General features: G+C 30.2%; 2 protein-coding genes across 14 annotated transcripts in view; both read left to right on the top strand.

The window, feature by feature from the left end:
- The first annotated feature begins 46 nt into the window (after positions 1–46).
- On the top strand, positions 47–14,523 carry LOC141458477 (programmed cell death protein 2-like). 3 transcript variants are annotated; one of them, XR_012460999.1, is made up of 8 exons: positions 47–208; positions 320–523; positions 594–754; positions 1,199–1,352; positions 1,652–1,888; positions 2,873–3,165; positions 3,615–3,918; positions 14,173–14,523. XR_012460999.1 is itself a non-coding variant. In XM_074136499.1 (7 exons), exons 2-7 carry the CDS (start codon positions 401–403, stop codon positions 3,865–3,867), a joined length of 1,221 nt encoding a protein of 406 aa, XP_073992600.1. In that variant the 5' UTR covers positions 48–208; positions 320–400; the 3' UTR covers positions 3,868–9,937. The 3 variants fall into 3 exon arrangements, 1 of the variants encoding a protein (XP_073992600.1); XR_012460998.1 differs by lacking the exon at positions 14,173–14,523 and adding an exon at positions 5,684–9,937 and having other exon boundaries at positions 48–208; XM_074136499.1 differs by lacking the exon at positions 14,173–14,523 and having other exon boundaries at positions 48–208; positions 3,615–9,937.
- Positions 14,524–15,307: 784 nt separating this feature from the next.
- Positions 15,308–19,589, top strand: part of LOC141458471 (diacylglycerol kinase theta) — a 58,825-nt gene continuing 54,543 nt past the window's right edge. For 2 of the 11 annotated variants that reach the window (XM_074136474.1, XM_074136473.1), the window contains exons 1-2: positions 15,308–15,934; positions 16,965–17,254. In XM_074136474.1, the coding sequence (XP_073992575.1) occupies positions 17,143–17,254 (112 nt within the window). In that variant the 5' untranslated portion in view covers positions 15,308–15,934; positions 16,965–17,142. The remainder of the gene's footprint in view (positions 15,935–16,964; positions 17,255–19,589) is intronic. The other 9 variants (XM_074136472.1, XM_074136470.1, XM_074136471.1 and 6 more) reach the window with 8 other exon arrangements.

Here is a 19,589-nt window from a genome sequence, read left to right as displayed (position 1 = left end):
TCAATCAGCTGTTTAACTCTATGATTTCAGATGATTTATAATACATTATATATAGTAGATACTAGATAGTACACAGGTATAGTTAACAGAGATCATAGATCTGTGTTCAGTGAAGAGTGTTCCAAACGGTTTTAGTCAAATCTGGATGACTTTAATAATCCTTCAAATTCCTACTGGCTTTAGCTATTAATAATCATGATATGATTTGGTAAGTTTACAGTATTTTTTCTTTTAATAGTATTCTTTTTTTTAATTGTATAATGGGTCTGGTGACATTCACACCATATTGACTGATTTTAAATGTCAACTCCGCTTTCAGGCTTTACAACGTTCCTCCTTAGGTGTTTGTGTCCGTGTAACTGGTGAGCCCACATAAATTAAATGCTCTAATGTTAATCTAATGGCTATGTTAAACATGGCAAGAATTGGTAATCGAGTATTACTTGGCTATGAGGATGAGCTTATCAGTGATAAATACAAGGATCAAGTGGATTATGTAGTGAACAAAATAGGAGGAAAACCTGTAAGTAGTGTCTATTAAGATTGCATTTTGAAATAATTGATTTTTAATTTTTCATTTGATTTCTCCACAGGATTGGCCTGGTGATGCACCAACCTCTGTTACCTGCAAATTATGCGGATTAAACTTACCATTGATTTTACAGATTTATGCTCCATTAGATTATTCTTCGTATCATCGTACTTTATATATTTTTGCTTGCATCAATCCAAATTGTTGGAATCAGAATGGCAGGTAAGTGAGTGTTACTTTAAAGTATAAATTATTATTTTTATTTGAAAAATTTGTTCAAGAGAGTTTTAGGGGGGATCACATATCTCTTTAATTAAAACAAGGAACAGGTAAAATTTAATTTCATGGAGGGCAATTAGTACATATTTTGGCAATATATGTATGTCCCTTCATAAACTTGTAATAATTTAGTAATAAGAGAAAGTAGTTAGAATATGCACTCTTTTGCTAGTGAAATGGTGGAACCTCAAATTATTCTTTAACTACTACATTTATTTTTCTTGTTGTTTTAAAGACCATTCTTCTTCTTTTCTTTTTTATTATTTAATATCTTTAGTCTCTCAAGGTTTATTTCCTACAAAGATTTAAACATCTGTCATTTTTTACAAAGAACAAGCGGAAGTAAAAATAGATTATTGTGTAACTTTTGACTTAATTATTTTGCAGTTGGGTTTGCTTGAGAAGCCAAATTCGGATTGATTCCAGTCGTGAATCGCTCCAAGGAGGTGAAGATGACAGTGTTAATAATGCCGTAGAAAATGATTGGCACATTGCTGGTGCAGACGCCTGGGCAGATGAAGAAAATGGCAACACTATTGAGGTAATATGTGTTTTAAGTTTTGGAAAAAGGAAGGGTAGCTTCTTTATTCGCGGAACATTATTTTACTGAATAAAACTTTCCCTGTTTATTAATCTAACGTGTGTTACATAAAGTTTTATCTACTTCTCCCAATCTAATATTAAGTAATATAAAGTAAATAAAAAAGTTTGAATTTAATATAACTTTACTTCTTCTGTTTTTTGCATTTTGTATTTTTAGCATGAAGTTAGCTGTAGTAAAGAAAATTATGGAAATTTATCACATGAACTTTTTTAAATTAAATAATTTCTTCTTAACAGGCTGTGTGGTCAAAAAGTGATGCCGACCTTTCTAGAAACCTGGCCATGCTGACAGTTTCTGATGAATGCAACGCAAACAGTGCTGGCTCTGTTGGTGCCGAAGGAGCTATTGGTGTTGTGCCCACGGCAACTGCTATGATTGAAGGTGACGAAGGTGAAGTTGTATCCATTGATACTCCTACAGCACCTCAGGTTAATTTAATTGCTATGCTTGAGGAAGCTGCCCCAATGCCTCAGGTTAGTGCAGTAAAGAACTTTGATACAAGAGTTAATAATTTAATGAAGTAAGGTCTGTTGTTCAGTTACTGGTGGTTGAATGCGTAGATTTAAAGTTAAAAACATTCCTATGTGACGGTTAATTAATTGCACTTTTGAACTTGGTTTATGAATATAAAATGGAGAATAATTTTAGAAGTTTTTCTGTCGTTTGATGGAAAATTCATTGAAGTAATTATTAAGAACTTTCTTTATAAAATTTAGATTTAGGACTTTACATTTATGATCTGACTATTTATAAAGTTAGTTAACAAATCATTAATCCAAAAAGAAAAAGATTTTTGCCAATTCCAGTAATAATTTTTATTTGTTTTATTGTTAAGCTTTCGACTTATAGACTGGGTCATCTTCAGGGCTGTGAAACATATTTGACATAAACAGATTTCAATGTACATTGATTTGATGATATGAAAAAAAAAAAAAAATCTACAAAATATGTTACTCAGCTCTGAAGATGATTGTAATTGACAATAATCCTTTTTATTTAGATTAATGAATTATTCACCAAAAAAAAGATGAATAATACTCTACTATCATTTTAATGAAAAGGTTTTTTCGGTAATGGCCAAAGAAAGTCTTTTTTGTCGAAGACCCATTTCTTTAGGTTTATTTGCAATTGGTGTCCCTTATGAGCTTTTTCAGGGTTGTGGAGATCTGTTAGTCGTTACTGTACAAACTGTATCAATACAGTTGTTCTCAAATCCATACACATCTTCCCACCCCTTTAGAAACTTCTGATGTAGAGCACCCTCCAATGGCACCCAAAACGCAAAGGAATAATAAGAAATTGGGCTACAAAAAGACTCTATGTCCATTGCCAAAAAGAAAAAGATTTTTGCCAATTCCAGTAATAATTTTTATTTGTTTTATTGTTAAGCTCTATGATAAAATCTCATCATAAGAGCTGACGTTTCACTAGCTAATAAACTTTTTTTATTCATTTAGGTACCGATTTCAAGTTTGCAATTCACTTCTTATTTCATAAGTGTTGGCGAAGAAGAATTAAGCAGCGCAATGAGCCCCACAAACTCTGAACATATCAAAGATGTATTAAAAGATTACCAAACCAAAATATCTGACGATGACATGCTATTTAATAAATCATCAATGGACAAAGGAGATTCAGATATAGCTGGCGTTGGAGTAGAACATTATGAAAAGACATTACCACGACATGGTGATAAACTTTTCTATCAGTTTATAACAAGGATACAAGCAAATCCGGGACATATTTTGAGGTTTGTATTTATGGAAATATAAACTTTTTTTTTAAATATTCAGTATTCATTAAGTCTTCAAACCAGACTGTTCTTCACAACTTTTCATCAAAAATGAAAAACGTTTTTTAGTAGTTTCATAATCTTCCTTTTAATTGGTTCCTTCCAGCAGTTTATGTTTCGCTTTTGTGTCGAAAATCTAATTCTGTTGTTTAATTAAAAAGTGAAAGAGTAGTTTTTACTAATTTGATGAACTTTATCTCTTTCTTGATATGTATTTCTTGAAATTTTGAAAAGTTTAGAAATAAATTTACCAACTTTCCAATTCAACTTCATCAGTTATCATTTTTGTATTAACTTGAATAAGATTTTCATTTACAAGACTACAAAAACATGACTTATGGTCAAATTATTCTATAGTTTTAAAAAATTTGTGATACTTATAATTCTTCCTTTTCTTTTCTTTTTAGATATGGTGGTTATCCCTTATTTCTTTATCCACTCCAAGAAAAACTACGTTCTTGTCGGCATTGTGGAGCTGAATTATTATTTGAATTACAAGTGCTTCCAACATTGATACCACGTCTTACTCTAGTCGGCTCTGATCGTGGTACCCATTTGGAGTTTGGCACCGTCTTCCTTTATTCTTGTGCTGTTTCCTGTTGGGAGGATAATGATTCTTATAGAGAGGAACATCTCATCGTTCAAATGGAGAAAATGTAACCAGCCTATCAGAAAACATCGTCCAATAAAAATTATTAATGCATGCACTAGGTTAGTATTTTCTCAATACAAAAAATTTAAAACATAAAATAATAATGGCTCTAAAAAAAAAGATAGTCTAGACATCAATAATTATTAATTATTTAGAAATTTAAAAACGGTATTTAGATTTTCAAATTAATAGGTGCTTTGAAATTTTACTTCTTTTTCTATATTGTTTAATCTTAGGAAGGTAAATAATAATTATAAGTACAGTAAGGTTAGACAGTACTTAGTCTACCTTCTGAAGAGAAACAAGGAATTTTACTAAGTGAATTTAATCACATTAAGCAAGTACTGATTCAAATGTAATATAAGAATTTAGTAAAACAAGAAATGTGAAAGTGTTTTTTATTTATTTTTTGTGTACAGTTTTCTTACGAAATCAAAATGAGTGGAAGTAAGTAAGATTTATTAGCTATTTAATGCGTTATTCTATCTTCCTTCTGGATTAATGAATCAGTCATCAAAAACATATTTATTTATTATTAAAATATTATTTTTATAATAACACATAATACAGACATAATCATAATTTTAAGAGGAATTCTTAAAAGTTACTACCCATGTGTAACCAATATTTCTTCAATATCAACAAATTATTTTCTGGAAAGTCGAGTTAGGTCAGTTGAAAGAGCGACTAAAGTAAACGTTTTATCTAATTGGGTGTATTTTTCTTTCATTTATTGAAGTCTCATAGCGGAATGTGAATGATAAAAGTAGAAATGGGTAATACTGTTCTGTTCTGTTTAGTGAAAAATTATGTGAAAAGCAAAAGATTTTTCATTTATATATTTTTATTAAGAAAATTTATTTACGTTACTCATGAAATATGACAGAACATCTACAAGTTAAGATTCCTCATTTGATAGGGAAAAAAGGGAAGATTAGATTAAAAATAGAAAAATTATTACGTGAAAATAAATAATAATGGGTCTTATTACTAAATATTTGTTAGATTGGGGCGAAATTTCCTATTTTTATGCTTTTTGTTTTTGGTATTACGTATTTTTTATGCGAGTAGTCACATCTAAATCCCATGGAGCATCAACGCATTCTTCCTCGTTTTAGGACAGCTCTAAACATAGTGAAAAATTTTCAAAGTTGGGTGTTTTTCAACGTCACGCTTTTTCGTGCAGTTTTTGACTATCAACCCTTATACAACTGTCCTATCGGGCAGTTTTAATAATAAATTTCATCTCTTTTTACATTTATTTTTACCGACTGATGTACGTGAACTGTTTTAAAAATGATAATCAGTGCGTAGTACGAAGAAATTTATAAATGATTTTTTAGTGCACTTTTTAATAATCATACATATATACAAATTAATTAATTCTAGTCATTAAGTTTTTTAGTCCAAAATTTATCTTCTTCAAAAACAATATTGCTCAAAATAATATCAGAAAAGGAAAAGAAGTAACATTTCGAAATTGTATGATGAACTTTGAAAAAAATCAAAGAAATAAGAACGTGTATTTTTTTTTAATAAAATACAACCTAAAAGAAAACAATTTAATAAAGTTAATCAAATTTAAGGAACTGTATTTTTTGGTAAACATTTGATGAAATCAAGTTTGTATGAAACAAAGTGTGCTATACATAAAAATCAAGCATTTCTTATTGTGAAGTTTATAATCCAATTCAACAACTTTAGTCTTGACTCATCTATAAACATTGTTAGAATAGGTCTTGACTCTCATTCCTCTCAGGAAGAGGGTGAACCTACATATTTCTGAAAAAATAATTAAAAACTTCATTAACATTTTTATTCAAGCAAAATTTAAGCTGTTAGATGTGCAAATCACTCTAAGAAACAGGCATTGCAGTATGACTCTATTTTAGACGAGGTACGTTCCAACGTCCCAAAAACAAACCTTGTACAAAACATTATTTAGTATGGTCATCTTATCTACCACGTATTTAATGGGGGTAGTTGAAACCGAAAAGTGAATAAAGGCAATGTTTTTTAAGTGGCTAATATTGATTTATGTTCATAATTGCAAGAGAAAATAAAAAATATTTGAGTAAATAATAAGAAAGGTGGTTTCTCATTTTATTCTTAGTTAAATTGTGTGCTTGCTTTTGGTACTTACAGTCGATAGTAAATGATTTGTTTTCTTTATTTATTTTTTTAATGCTGGCTGTTCTTTTAAAATAGTACCGTCTGAACTATATTTTGTACTTTTTTCAATCACTTATTTTAAAACTAAAATTTTATAATTTTTTATTGCTAATTTCTGTAGAAACACTTATGAGCTGTCATTAATGAATGATCCTAGCAGATTTTCAGGTGTTCTTAAATCATCCCCTATGAAATTGTGATTCAAAGAATCAAATTTATGTGAGTTTTCCATTGTGAATAATATAAAATGTACCGCTATAAAGTAAAAGGAGATTAAGAAGAAGATTTGAGCATGAGATGTGTCATGACTGTCAGTTAACCAAAAAAAATTTGTTAAGCCGATCTTTAGTTCTTTCAAGTTTGAGAAACTTTCTCGGTTCTATCTCGGATTTTTCTCTAAAATCTCTGTGGCCTCGAAGTATATCATGTAATCATGATGAAAGATTCTGTTATCTTTTCTTTCAGTCGTAATCTCTACATGAACACTTGGGTTAACTAGTTGCACTTCTAAAGATAATTTTTCTGCGCCTATCATGCCCTGTAAAGTCGCATACAGTATGTTAACCGCAGTGTATACCAGGATGGATTTATGTGCCGCAATGCTGCTCTTAAGTAAGAGCTTCAAGTATCATGAACGGCAGTAGTATTGCCTGGAACAATCGCTGGATCTTGTAAAATTTTGTCAGCCAGGTATTCGTACAGATCATGTCTAGCGACCGCCTGAGAACTGCTCCTAACATTGGTTCAAACTTAGGCCTAAGAACACTAGACATCTTTCCGAAAAAACTAGATTCCATGTCACCAGAAGCATCAGGAAGTCCTGTAAAGGAAAGAAAGGAGTTTCAACTAAGAGTCGTAGGTGCGCCCATATGAAGTGTATTAGAGAAAGATCTGGACTTTGGAACAAAAAAAATATGTACGTTTTAAACGAACCAGCATTGGACTGGGCATTAATTTACTTATTTTAAATTTATTTAAGGAATAACTGTTAACAAATTAACAACAAATATTTTTTCAACTGAAGAAACATAGTTGCGTAAGAACAACTTCATTTATCTCCTCGGGCAGTTAACCGATGCGCGTCTGGCAAATATTGGCACATCTCTACGAAAACAGCCTTCGTACCATCATTTCTTAAAAGTTAGCCTAAAAACCATTCGTCGGTTTTATGTTATTGTTTGAATGTGATTGATAATAAGAAAGATCTCTAATATTTACTTTGTACTCATATTCTTAGATATGTTTAGAAATTGTTGTAAATTTATTTAAGGAATAGCTGTTAAATAATAATAATAATAATATACATATATGTATACAGATTATATATGTTTCAAAAATTTTATTTTTTGTCTTTTAAGCTTTTGAAACTTTTAACTCTGTAACAAAAAAGAGAATGGTTAGTTTTTGTGTTTTTATAGTTGATTAACTATTTAGCTGAGTGAACCTTTATTTTTTTTCATTTTCTTATGTAGATGAAAATGTTTTTTCTAATTTGAAACAAATTCATATTTTTTCACAAAAATTTGAACAATAAATAAGATTACTGCTTAATGATAAATGTCATCATCAGGTTCCAATTAACTCATTTAGATAAGCATTACGGCATGTTAATGTTTTTCTTATCGCTCAAGTTTCTTGCTCCAATACTTCACTCATTTTGGTCCTTAGCCGTATACCTGAGTTTGTATGATTGAAACAAATTTAACAAATTATTATATATATATTTTTTGCTTTGGCTTTTCACCATACAGCCACCAACTTTTCTATCATAAAAGTATCCTTAATTATATCTTTAAACCTCTAAATTTCAAATCTATTGTACAATTTATTTAAATATTTTGTATTCCTAAGAAAAAATTAGCACATCTTGTTGGACGAAAAGACAGCACTGAAGTGTTTTAAAAGCAAAAAAGGTTTAGAAAATTATTCAATACTCAATTGATTTTTTTTTTAGGAATTATAAGTTTTATTTAAGTTGTGCGTGTAATTCAAGCTTCTTTTTAACGGTTTTATACCGCGAATGACTGTTTTATCTCCAGTGAATCCTTGTGAGCGGTGTCGTCAGCACCTTTAGTGTCGCTGAGCCATTTACGGCGGCCCAACAACAACTACAATTCAAACACGAAGCTAGCAAAAATAGTTTTTGTGAGCAAGTATTTTGGTTTTAGCGAACTCTAACACTATTTCGTTCACAGTGGTTTTAGTAACTAAAAAGCTGTTTTAGTTTTTGACTGGATTTAACTTTAGTTACCTTGATTGTAGAATTAATTATTTATTTTTACTAGATGAATCTAAAGTGGTCCCACAGGATTAAGACTTGGGAATGAAAGAATATACGCTTAGGAAGAATAAGATTATGTGCAAGTATTTTATTTTGTAATAATTCTAAAAAGTGACGTTTAGTTTCCAAACGGTAAAAAGTACAATTTTAGTTATTAAAATTAATTAAGACTGATAGAAAATTCAATTTTTTAATTTTTGAATTCGGTTACATACTTTTTTGTTATTTTTATCCAGTATTCAGAGAAATATATTTACTAAAAATATTTTTTTGTGATATATGAAATAACTTTATTCCAGATGTTTCATCAAAAGTAATTTTCGTTTCTATTTCACTGAATAAAAACTAAAAACATGATGAAAAACAGAAATAATTGATTGTAATTATGGCAGAATGATTTGAATGATGAAAAGAGTACTTGTCGGTTTTGATTTAGTGTTTTTTTAGTGTGAATTTTTGAACATAGGTTTATTTTTTTATAATAAATGTTTTTAAAAAAATGTGAAGTATAGGTTAGGTAAAATTATCAATATTTTTAGCTATCATCTTTCAAACTTGATCAAATCATGGATACTCGGATTGAAAAACGCTTCCTTGGTTTGGGTTTCTAAAAAGATGGCCATCCTTTTTCCCCTCTAGAGGATTCTTTTTTTCTTTAATTAGAGGAGCCTTTAATTATATTAGAATACATGGGAGAAATGTGGACTTGTTTCAAACCATGACATGTCTTGAGCTGAAGACTAGGAATTTTCTCAAGATTAGTTTTGAGTTGTATAAGTTTCGGGGTATACAATGGAATGTACGATCATTAGCGAAGTTAGGGAAGGGATTAGCTATGAGGTTAGCATACTGGACTCCCACGCGGAGGTCCCGGGTTCGAATCCAGCAGCTGACCCTTAGATTTTCTCTTCCTAGGAGCTTCTTACAGCTCACTGTCCGTTGATGGACAGTGTTGTCTGTAACGAGAGAACACTGTCCGGAGGCCGGCAGTGCACTGGAAAAAGCTCCGGGCGCTAATGACCTCAGCTGTTGATGCGCCAAAAAAAAAAAGAAAAGAAAATTAGCGAAGTTTAGGCTCCTCTCTTGGTGATCTCATACAGAAATTTCGTCTTATTTTTAATCTTTCTCTTTAGGATTTTAAACAATATTTTTAATGAATTCAATGATCGCTGATTATTATCTTGTTAGAAATAAATTAAAATAATAATAATAAAAGCAGAATAAACTCACTACCCAGTTAATATTTTAACAGTACAAATGAACTTTATAGTCCTGGGTTATTGAAAAATTATTTCAAGACTAGATTATCAGTCTTAAACAGGAGGTTTCATGAAGAACTCAGAAAATAGGTGGATTCCGTAAGCTTGATGGAATACAATAATCATGCTTATTATCGAATTTTATTCCATTCGTATAAAACTATACTGAAAACAATCCCATTTTGCTTCATTGGCTGACATGGATAGGCTTATAATTTAAAAATTTGAATTTATGATATTTCTGGAATTTTAAGCACAAAGCAAGCTTTTCTTCTTATGCTAATCTGGCCAGATTGAAATTTGAAATTTAATCGAATATAAGAAGAATATATCCAAATCTCAGAATATTGTGGGAAAAATCTCAAATGAATTAAGAACGAAAGCAAATAAACAAGGGCTATATTTTAAATTAGCTGATCAACTCTTATGTTGGTGGACTGTGGTTTCAGGACAATTATTTTTCATAAATTTGAAATGTGTTGTTTCAAATTGGTCTCACTGAAAGTAATCTAAAATATTACCTAGAAAATAGTGGAATTGTCTCATAAACATTAACAGTTTAAAAAGATATTTAGCTGAATACAATGTGTCCATATTTGAGTGTATTATTGTTAAAAGGGAAAATTAATCGAATAACAAAGAATATTTTTATAGTACTAGATAACTGTTAAAAAAATAATTGCACTAGTTAAAAAAATAAATAAATGAAAATAGTAAGGAAAAAAATGTAAACGGATAATTTATGTGTGTTGTCAATTAAACAAAAAAAAAAAAAATTTCATCTTGAAAAACTATAAAATAAAAAAAAAGACGTAATTTGATATATCGTAGGAATTTTTAAATTTCTTCAAACAGATTTTATGTCAGTAGGTCCTAAGTAGTATGAAACTGTGATTAAATAAGTAAAAGAAACAAAAACTTTTTAATGTATTATTACCTAATAAATACTAAACTTTGGATTTATAAAGACATTACATTACTATTTAGGATGTATTAAACAAGTTTTTAAAATTTAATAGTTTAATATGTATTTATGAAATTGATTATTTTGTCGGTCGATGGTTAAAAATAATTCAGAAATTATTTAATACGTAATGAAATTAAAAAGTTTATGAGGTACCTTCTAAAAACCGATTAATAGCTATTATCGTTTTCTCATGTAAAAACTATTATGTATTTTTTTTTTTGCATCCAGATTTGTTTAATTTTTTTTTTTAATTAAGTTTTGTAGTAAAAATCAGTTAGAAAGCAGTACCGTTCTTGTAATATTCCAGGATCGCAGTTTGCATTTCACAAAAGGATCTGTTATGAAGATTAAATCCACCAAGTCTTCCATTCTGAAGAGAGAGAAATTTATTCATTGAATATGAATTTGTGATGTGCATTTTTCAGTGGATATCTTTCTTTTTGGTGAAGAGCAGAGGCTGCTTTCTACTGAAAAGATTTGTTCATTGGTTTTTCATACTCCATTCTTTCATGTTTGATTCAGAATACATTGTTTACTTCTTATCAATAAGCTCATTTTATATATCTACATATTTATTTGTCGCTTATCCTCCTCCTTTCAAATGATTTCCAAATGATTTTCATTGGTACAGAATTAGTTTATTTGTAGGATTGCTCCGTTTCTTCGAAAAAGTGTATTTTTTCAAAGTTTGTTGTCAAAAGAAGTCTCAAGCGTGGCGCTAAATATCTAGATTTCTATGTTAAGTAAAAGATTTTTACTTTTTACGATTCTGTCCATGATGTTGAAGCGTTTTGTTAAACTTAGAAGCTTATCTCTTATATCTTGTAGCTTATATTAGTCTATCTGAGTTGAAAACACATATTAAATCTCAATAGTTATACTGGTGAGTTCAAAAATCTATACGCTAAAACAAAATACAACCTTGCTCCTTAATCTCTGGCTAATTTTTACCCTACCGTGGTCTTTGAAAAACATCCCAATTTATGGACTACCACAAATGATAGAAATTATAAGAATTCTCGTTATTCTCCTGTATTTTTGATAAAAATAAAAGATAAAATAAAAATTGATTAAATTACGAAAAAACTGTACAATTTTTTGAAAATGATGTATATTTTTAGATTAATTTTTCTAAGTCATGTCATACTACAATAATTATGTTCGTTACAAAGAATTAGTACTTAATTATTTTTCAAAATTGCCAGTATTCATTGCTACAACTACAGCATTTTTGTGGCGGATTATGTTGCATCCTAAATATTTTTTCTTCCTGAACATTTGTTTCTGCATCACAGAATTTATTGCAATCCTATTTCTTCGTAATCTTCATAATTCGCACCTTGTCCTTGGTTTCATTATATTTGAATTCAGAGTACCCGGAAGTGTAGTGAGAGATATGTTATCAGCAATTAATTTGATATCGCATCGCAAAAACTTCACGAAACTGAGCAGATTATATTGTAAATCTGCTACAGGGATCCTGGCGTTCTTGAGGTCATCGTATCTTAACATCACTGAATACTAACTGTTCCTGTTCTCAAAATACACATAGCGTCTGCAGAGGTAGTTGAAGTGTACAACTACTTGGAAATTAGAGAAGCTGTAGGACAAGCTTTAACTCTACATCACATATTCATCCTATCACATTTACAGATACCCACGTTCTAAGTAAACCCTCACATTTATGCCATAATAAATTTGTTGGGTCGTAATCCCTAATCAGTCACTCCCTCCTCAATTTACAGTCTAAGGAAAAATATGCAATGATGAGTAGCACCTAATGGTGAAGTAATGAAATTACATTATTAAGAATAATTATCAGTTCTAATCGTTTAGCTGAAAAGTGTACTCGTGTTTTCAATAATTAAATGATAATAATAGTCATATAGCCAACACTTACAGCATCCTAATCATCAAATTAAGGACAGAATTATAAGAAACAAATTTTTGAAAAACTTCATATTGAATTGAAGTGAGCTCCAATTTTGAATCTAATTTTTCTCAGCTGTTTCATAATTTGAAGTCATGAACGCATTTAGTTAAATTCATTTTTCTGAATTTTTTTTCGTACAACGATTTCTGTATTTTTCCTCTCGGCGCAAGCTCATCAACCACACTGATTTCAGTATTGCTTCCTTTATTATGATATATACATAGATATTTCAGGATGTTTGCTTATGAATTGTAACGCATATCGTTGCTGATATGGTTATTAATCATATTATAAAACATATTCAAAATAGTGCAAATATTTTGGAAGAATATTTTGCAGCACATTATCCGTAATTGCTCCAGTTGTGGCATTGTATGTTTGAAAATAAATAATCAAATTATTTTTTGGAGGACTACACATAATTATTACTATTAAACATTTTATATTACAATATTTTCAATCGTTCGTTACGTTTTAAAATAATTTTCTCCCTAAATAAAACAAAAAGACACGTCCTGTTTCATGGTGGACTTCAGAAATTTTTAATTTCTTTTTTAACTGAGGTTTTCTTCAGCAAAATATTTCCTTAAATTTCAGCTTCACTGGATATACCCCAGTCTTCTCTCAGTCCGTAGCAGTGGAGGCTTTCTCGGGCGCCGTCTGTCCATTTTTTTCATTTAAATAATTTTGACTTAATTCCTTCAATTTCATAGAATATTGTACGGCTGCCAGGAATACTCTCGATTGATTATTACACGGTCCTTAAAATGAGATGGAAGAAGATTGAAGTGCACGATAGATTTAGACAGAGTGAGGAATGAGAGTAGGTGGTGCTTTACTGTAGCAGTAGATATTATTGAACTGTAATTAGAATTGAAGAGACTTAACTTGTGTTAGAACGTGATGACTAATGTTGAATTTTCCATTTTATTCTTTCTAAAAATAGTTTCTAAGTTTTTAAAAACTTCACTTATTGGACAAGTAAAAAGAACAATCTTGATTCTTGTACTTAGAAATTGTGGTAGCACCCCAAATGGATCTTCTTGGGAAACCAGGATAGAGTGAAAAGAAAAAATCGTACGTTCCCGAATCAGTTACTATGATAAAGAAGTTTGTCGAAATTTTGTTGTAAATTATAATAGTTTCTGGCAGGATTTCTAAGTTTTGAGTTGTTTTAAAATGGATTTTAGCCTTTCCATGTTTTTTTCTTAAGTTATTAATAATAAGGATTGTAGGAATGTTGTGATCTGCGTTCTTTGTATTTTTTTATAATTGTGGGATATTTTCTAGATTTTAATTATTATTTTCTTTTGTTGTTTGGTGATATTTTTTTTAAACAATAAGTAACAATTTCTGAAGTTGAATTTTACTAAATTACGTAGATTACACATAAATAATATATGTGAATGTTAAATTCCAAAACAAAAATTGAAAAAGTTATATAATATATTTAAAGTAGTTTTATTGTATTATTAATAAACATTACTGTTGTGTAGATCTATTTATTCAAGAGCCCATCCAGTTATTTATGTCATTTTACGGCTTTGTTGCTTTAAGGTTTTTTTTTTTTGTTTTTACGATTTTATTTTGGAAATACATAGTTAATTTTAGAAAAGGTAGAGATGTTGAAAATATTTATTTTTATTTATAGGTTACATTTATTTAGTTGAAGTACATATGCTCAATTTTTCTTTGTTTTAGTGTACCTATTTATCAGATGTCATAACTTGACGTTATATTATGTCAGGTTATTAATGCATGGCTAGTAATCTATGATTCAAAAGTGTTTGGTTTTCGTCGGGGATCACTTTATTATTTATTTGTTTAAAAATATTGCAATCATCTGTAAAAAGGTATTCAAATTAACTTATTAGATATTTAGGTTCCAGGTTATTTAAAAGAATTTAGGTGACACTGTTTGTCTAAAAATAAATATAAGGAATTCATCGTAATTTTTTTTTAATAACTAAAAGTTATTTATAGAATGTTCTCTTAAATGATTCTTCAACACACGATAAAAAAAGCAAATATACCGTTTTTTGTTTTGTTTTATTTATTTATTTATTTTTTGTGGGAAGTTCGTTTTACAATTGTTCTACCAAGATTTATAGCATGAAATTATTTTAATATCAAACAAAAATGCCAGATTTTTTTTCCACAAGAGGTTTTTAAAACGTACCATTTTTACGTGTTTACAATTATATTTATTGTATTCTGTAGATAGTGGTTTGCGAATGGTACGTTTAGTTAAATCCTATGCCGGCTCCTAGTCAAGGCATTTCCTGCCAGCTGACTGTGGGCAGCCCAATACTGTGTTTTTTGACACATTGACATCGAGATTCTACAATTTATTGCGGATGTCCAAATGTTAGGAGATCTGTCGACGAAGGATGGTGTAGTGTAGACCATAAACCAATATCCTCTCGTCTCTTGATGTGAAAGAGACTTCGGAGTTTATTGCTTGTAAATTACAATTTCAAAAATAATATTGATTAGCGTTTTCTTCTAACTCTAAATATGGGCAACAATTTCGTTGTTAGATTTTATAACTGCTTGTTTCTGTACGTGAGAACTATATAAGGGTAAAACTCAAAAGAGAATATCTAATTTTATAAGCAATTTCTTCTTTCTTTTCTGTTTTTCAGTAGTGCTCATCATATTGCAAATTTTCTACCTGAATCTAAATCAAGAATTGTTGAAAAATATTATTTTGAAACCCCACCAAATGAAAAAAGTTAAAAAAAAAAAAATACTTTTTTCTTTAAATAAATTCCGTTATTCAGTACAATTAAGTTTTTATCTGAAGTTTATCTTCCGAAATGAATGTTTCCAACGCTTTAATGAATGAAAAAATCTGGGCAGTTGTCTTACACTGGCTAATTTGATCAGTTTTTACATCGAAAAAAAGTTTTTTTTAAAACAAGGAGCTTCAAATGATATATATACAAATTTAGGTGTGCGATGAAAGTTTTCTTTTTTCGCCTGAAACAAACCTTTTTGCAAGGATTTGTGTCCATATCTAAAATAAAGTTTTCTTAAAAATAAAGCGAAGCAGCTTTGGGAGTTATTATTCGCTTTTTTTTTTTTTTATTTCGCTGGTTTTCTCCGTCGTAGCACGCTTGTTTATTGTATCCATTACTGATTCCGGACTTCCTTTCATCAAAGGTTAATTATCAGTGTGATGTGGAGAATTCGACTTCAACTATGATTTCGTCTCACTCTTCCTTGCCGACTCAAATACAATAAACACACGTGCTTTGTTGGATAAAATCAGAAATTTTATCCTTCCCTATGGATTTAACATATTACTTTTAAGTTTATAAAGAAGGAAAAGACTGTCGCGCTAAGTTTTTCAAGATGCAATCAGAATATTCTGGACGATGAGACAGGACCTGCAATTGCAATGGTTTTGCAAGTTTATACAGCAGAAAAGCATCAAATGAAACCATTTTTCAAATTCAACGTAAGTGACTTAGTATTTATTTTTTTGGCCGATGTTTTAAGTGTGTCAATGTTTTTTTTTTTTTAATATCAATATTCCATTTTCACGTAAAACGAAGTACGCATTTTTTTGCGTCCAGTCTTGCTTGCTAATAAATAAATAAATTTGAGTGAATTAGTTTGATGCAATTTAAATATTCGAGCCTATAAAAAATTTGCGAATATTTTGATGTGTAATTTAAAAAAAATCAACCGTAACACATACGAGTACATACATTCAAATACGTGGTAAAAGAATTATATTTAATGACTACAAAAAAAAATGAAGAATCAATTATAAGTTATCTTAGAAAATATATTGATTTTCAACTTCTTACTGGGAAATTAAGGCAAAGCTGTTGCCGATAAGGTTTTCATAATGATTGACTGCTTTTATTCTAATTCAGCGAAAAGCAATCGAAATTGAAAGGATTATTGATTCGAGTTATACCAAACAAATTTGAAATTAAATTCACAATGAGCCTATATTTGCCCAGTCAAATGTAACGATTAAAATTTGACAATGTCCAGGTCTCTTGCGAGCGCAAGAGCGCTAGTGTCTCTTCTTTTGAATTTTAAATTTTTATTAATTGATATATTAGTTTATTTTCATGTATTTTGAGTATATTTTATTTATGTATTTTGTATATAAAACATGCAAGTTTCAAGTAAGTACTCTATTTAGAGTGCACTTGATTCACTGTAACAATTATAATTATAGGGATTATATTTTTGTTGATTTTATTTTTAGGTAAGAGTTTTTACTCTTGATTTAAATTTTAAAGGTGTAAAATTTGTATTTGACGAAAATTATGCTTTGGTTATTTTAGGACCAAGCCTCTTCGCCTTAAAGAATCTTTTTGACATACAAATTCGTGTTCTTCTTCATTGTTGAACTAGACAAAAAAGTACATTATTTTAATATTTTCAGCTATTTTTAATTTAGATTGTAGTATATATGATTTTATTGATTTATTTTTTTTTCACTAAATTAAATTTAAAATATTTTCTAGTGGATGATTTCAAGAGTCAATAACAGCATGGTGGTGGGAGAATAGGAGGTGATCGTGGTGGGAGAGATGGGTTGCGCAGTGAGTCAGTGCCGAGCCAGCCATGGTCGGGAGTGGACGCCATGCGTGAGCTACACCATGGCAAGTAGGGACGTTACATAGCCCTTCTCCCAGGTGAGCCATGGCAGATCACGGCCACAGTTTTGCAAAGAAGACATTTCACAAACCAACCTACTGTCATCACTGCACGGATATGCTTTGGGGGTTACTCCAACAAGGCTACATCTGTGAAGGTAAGTGTCATTCTGTGTATATGTATTGTACCTTTATTTATTTACTTATTTTCTTTCTTTCTTTCTTTTTTCTTTTTTTGTAACCCTAGGAGCAACTCAACTTCCAGTCCTTTCCCCTATGCAGAGTTGCAGGGGGTCTTATGTACCCTTCCCCTTCTACTTTTAGGGGCCACCCTGAATACCACCCCCTTTCTTGCTTTCATGATTTCACCCTTTTTCTTACTTTTGATACATATATATTCTTAGTTCTTTATTCAGTTGTGTTATAGTTTCTTTTTTAACCAATTCCGGAAAATTTAAGGAGGAAGAAAAATCTAAAGTGCAATTTCCATTGCGCTGAGTTCTACATCAAAATACAGTTTGACCTTCACTTTTTCTTTTTCTTTTTGACGTATCCCCAAAAACATTCTTCGAAGTCACACCCCTCTTTTAGAAAAATCCAATATTAACTCCCTTTCTTCCAACAGAGCGAAATAATTTGCAAAATTATTATTATTTTTTGTGGGGGATGGTTGACAGTTAAAGGGAAAGAAAGTGATTAAAATAAAATGAAACAAGGTTTCAGACAGCTGAATGTCCAGTGCTGCGCGCAAAAACCCCATCATCATACACAATAGCCAAAATGGCCGCTCTTATCTTTGTTCCTGATAAAACCAGGGAGCTGCTATACTATTGCAGAGAGCAGCAACAACAAAGCGCCCCAACTTACCCATAATTTGGGATTTTGTAATCATTCGTTTTTAGGTTGCCCAGTTTATTGTTTTTTTAAATGTTATTGTTGCCCAGCTTATAGTTTTTTTTTTTTGTACACGTATTAAGAAATATAATGAAACAAAAATCTTTTACGTATTTTTTTAAAATTTACGTAAATGATATAAAAAGTTTATATAACCGAAAAACAATCTAAAAGAGAATATTGTGTGAAAATAAGTTTTGAAGCTTTGGACTCCGAGACAAGCAAAGCAGTCAACAGTTTAACTCGGCCGGTATGAATCAATAGGGTTGATATAAGAATGGAACTCTCACGATGTCGACCCTGTTTATCAGAAATACACCTCAACTGAGGCAATCTCCCGTTTGCTCGTTCACTCACTCTCTTTCTCTTTCATTCCCGCATATTCTATCTCTCTTTCACACACACGCACCTCTCTCTCTCTTCTACAGACCCGCACTTCTCCTCCAGCCAAATCAACCGCTCTTTGTCATTCTTTCCCGCTTGTTCGCTCATTTTAGCAGTTGAACAGTGTTGGCGGGGGCGGGAATATTTCTCTCTCACTCACTCCTACATCTCACTCCACTTGCTTCACTTCAGTATGTCATATGTCTTTTGTTTCTCACTTCGACATACGCCCTGATAACGTTTCCTTATTTTGTACAAGCCTCACTCATTTTTGCCTTGTATATAAAATTATTTATAATATATATTATCTACATTAAAAAAAAAAATCCAGTTTGAATTATTTTTTTTTTTAATATTGTAAATATATTATTACTGTTTTTTGTTACTACTGAAATATTTCTTTTTTAATTTTTGGTTTGTTTGAACGTACATTCACATTATTTTTACTCCTCCTTTTATAATTTGTCAGAGGAGTTAATGCTTACTTATAGATTTGTGGCTTTACGTTATTAAACAAAATCTACTTTTTTTGATAATTTTCTCAATTTTTGAAAGATGATTTCTTGGAGAATAGGTTCTTACGATTATTTTCATAGAATGTTTTTTGCTAGAAAATTAATTCTATTACGTTTTTAAAGGAAATAGTGATATCCATAAAGGTTCTATTTTAGTGAAATATTTGGTTTTAAAGCGTATATTAACGGGGATTAAAATAATTACAGAAATAAAAGAGCTTTTTATCAATTGCCATGATGGGGAAGTGCGAATTTTCAAGAGGTAGTTCTCAGTTTTCCCAAAATTCACTCCAGCTAATTAAAACTTTATTACGCTAACTAAGCTCTTAGATGCTGAAACTTAATCTCTCTTTGAGCATTTAGATCTTCTAATGTGCTATTTTAGTAAATTTTACTATTTTATCATTGACATAGTATCTTAATGGTTTTCGCAGACAAATGGTTTTATTTAAATTTTCTTTCATGAAAATAATTTTAAATAATTCCATAAAGAGGGACGAACACTCTGCCAGCAAAAGTACAGCTTTTGTTGCAGTGAAGCTGTTAAATATTTAGTGAAGATTCTAAGTTTGAAGGAATTGTATTAGATAGAACCTTGAGAATTTCAGTTAAATAAACATCGTGTGAAGATAGTCCTAGGTTTTAATTTGTTTTTATTTTTAACTTCATTCAGCTAGCGATCATCTCAAATTTTCCATGT

Source organism: Rhodnius prolixus, unplaced genomic scaffold, assembly GCF_049639745.1.
Source record: "Rhodnius prolixus isolate KJV_2025 unplaced genomic scaffold, Rpr scaffold_5, whole genome shotgun sequence".
NCBI lineage: Eukaryota > Metazoa > Arthropoda > Insecta > Hemiptera > Reduviidae > Rhodnius > Rhodnius prolixus.
Note: the sequence above shows the minus strand (reverse complement) of the source record. Positions and strands in the feature narration are given on the sequence as shown.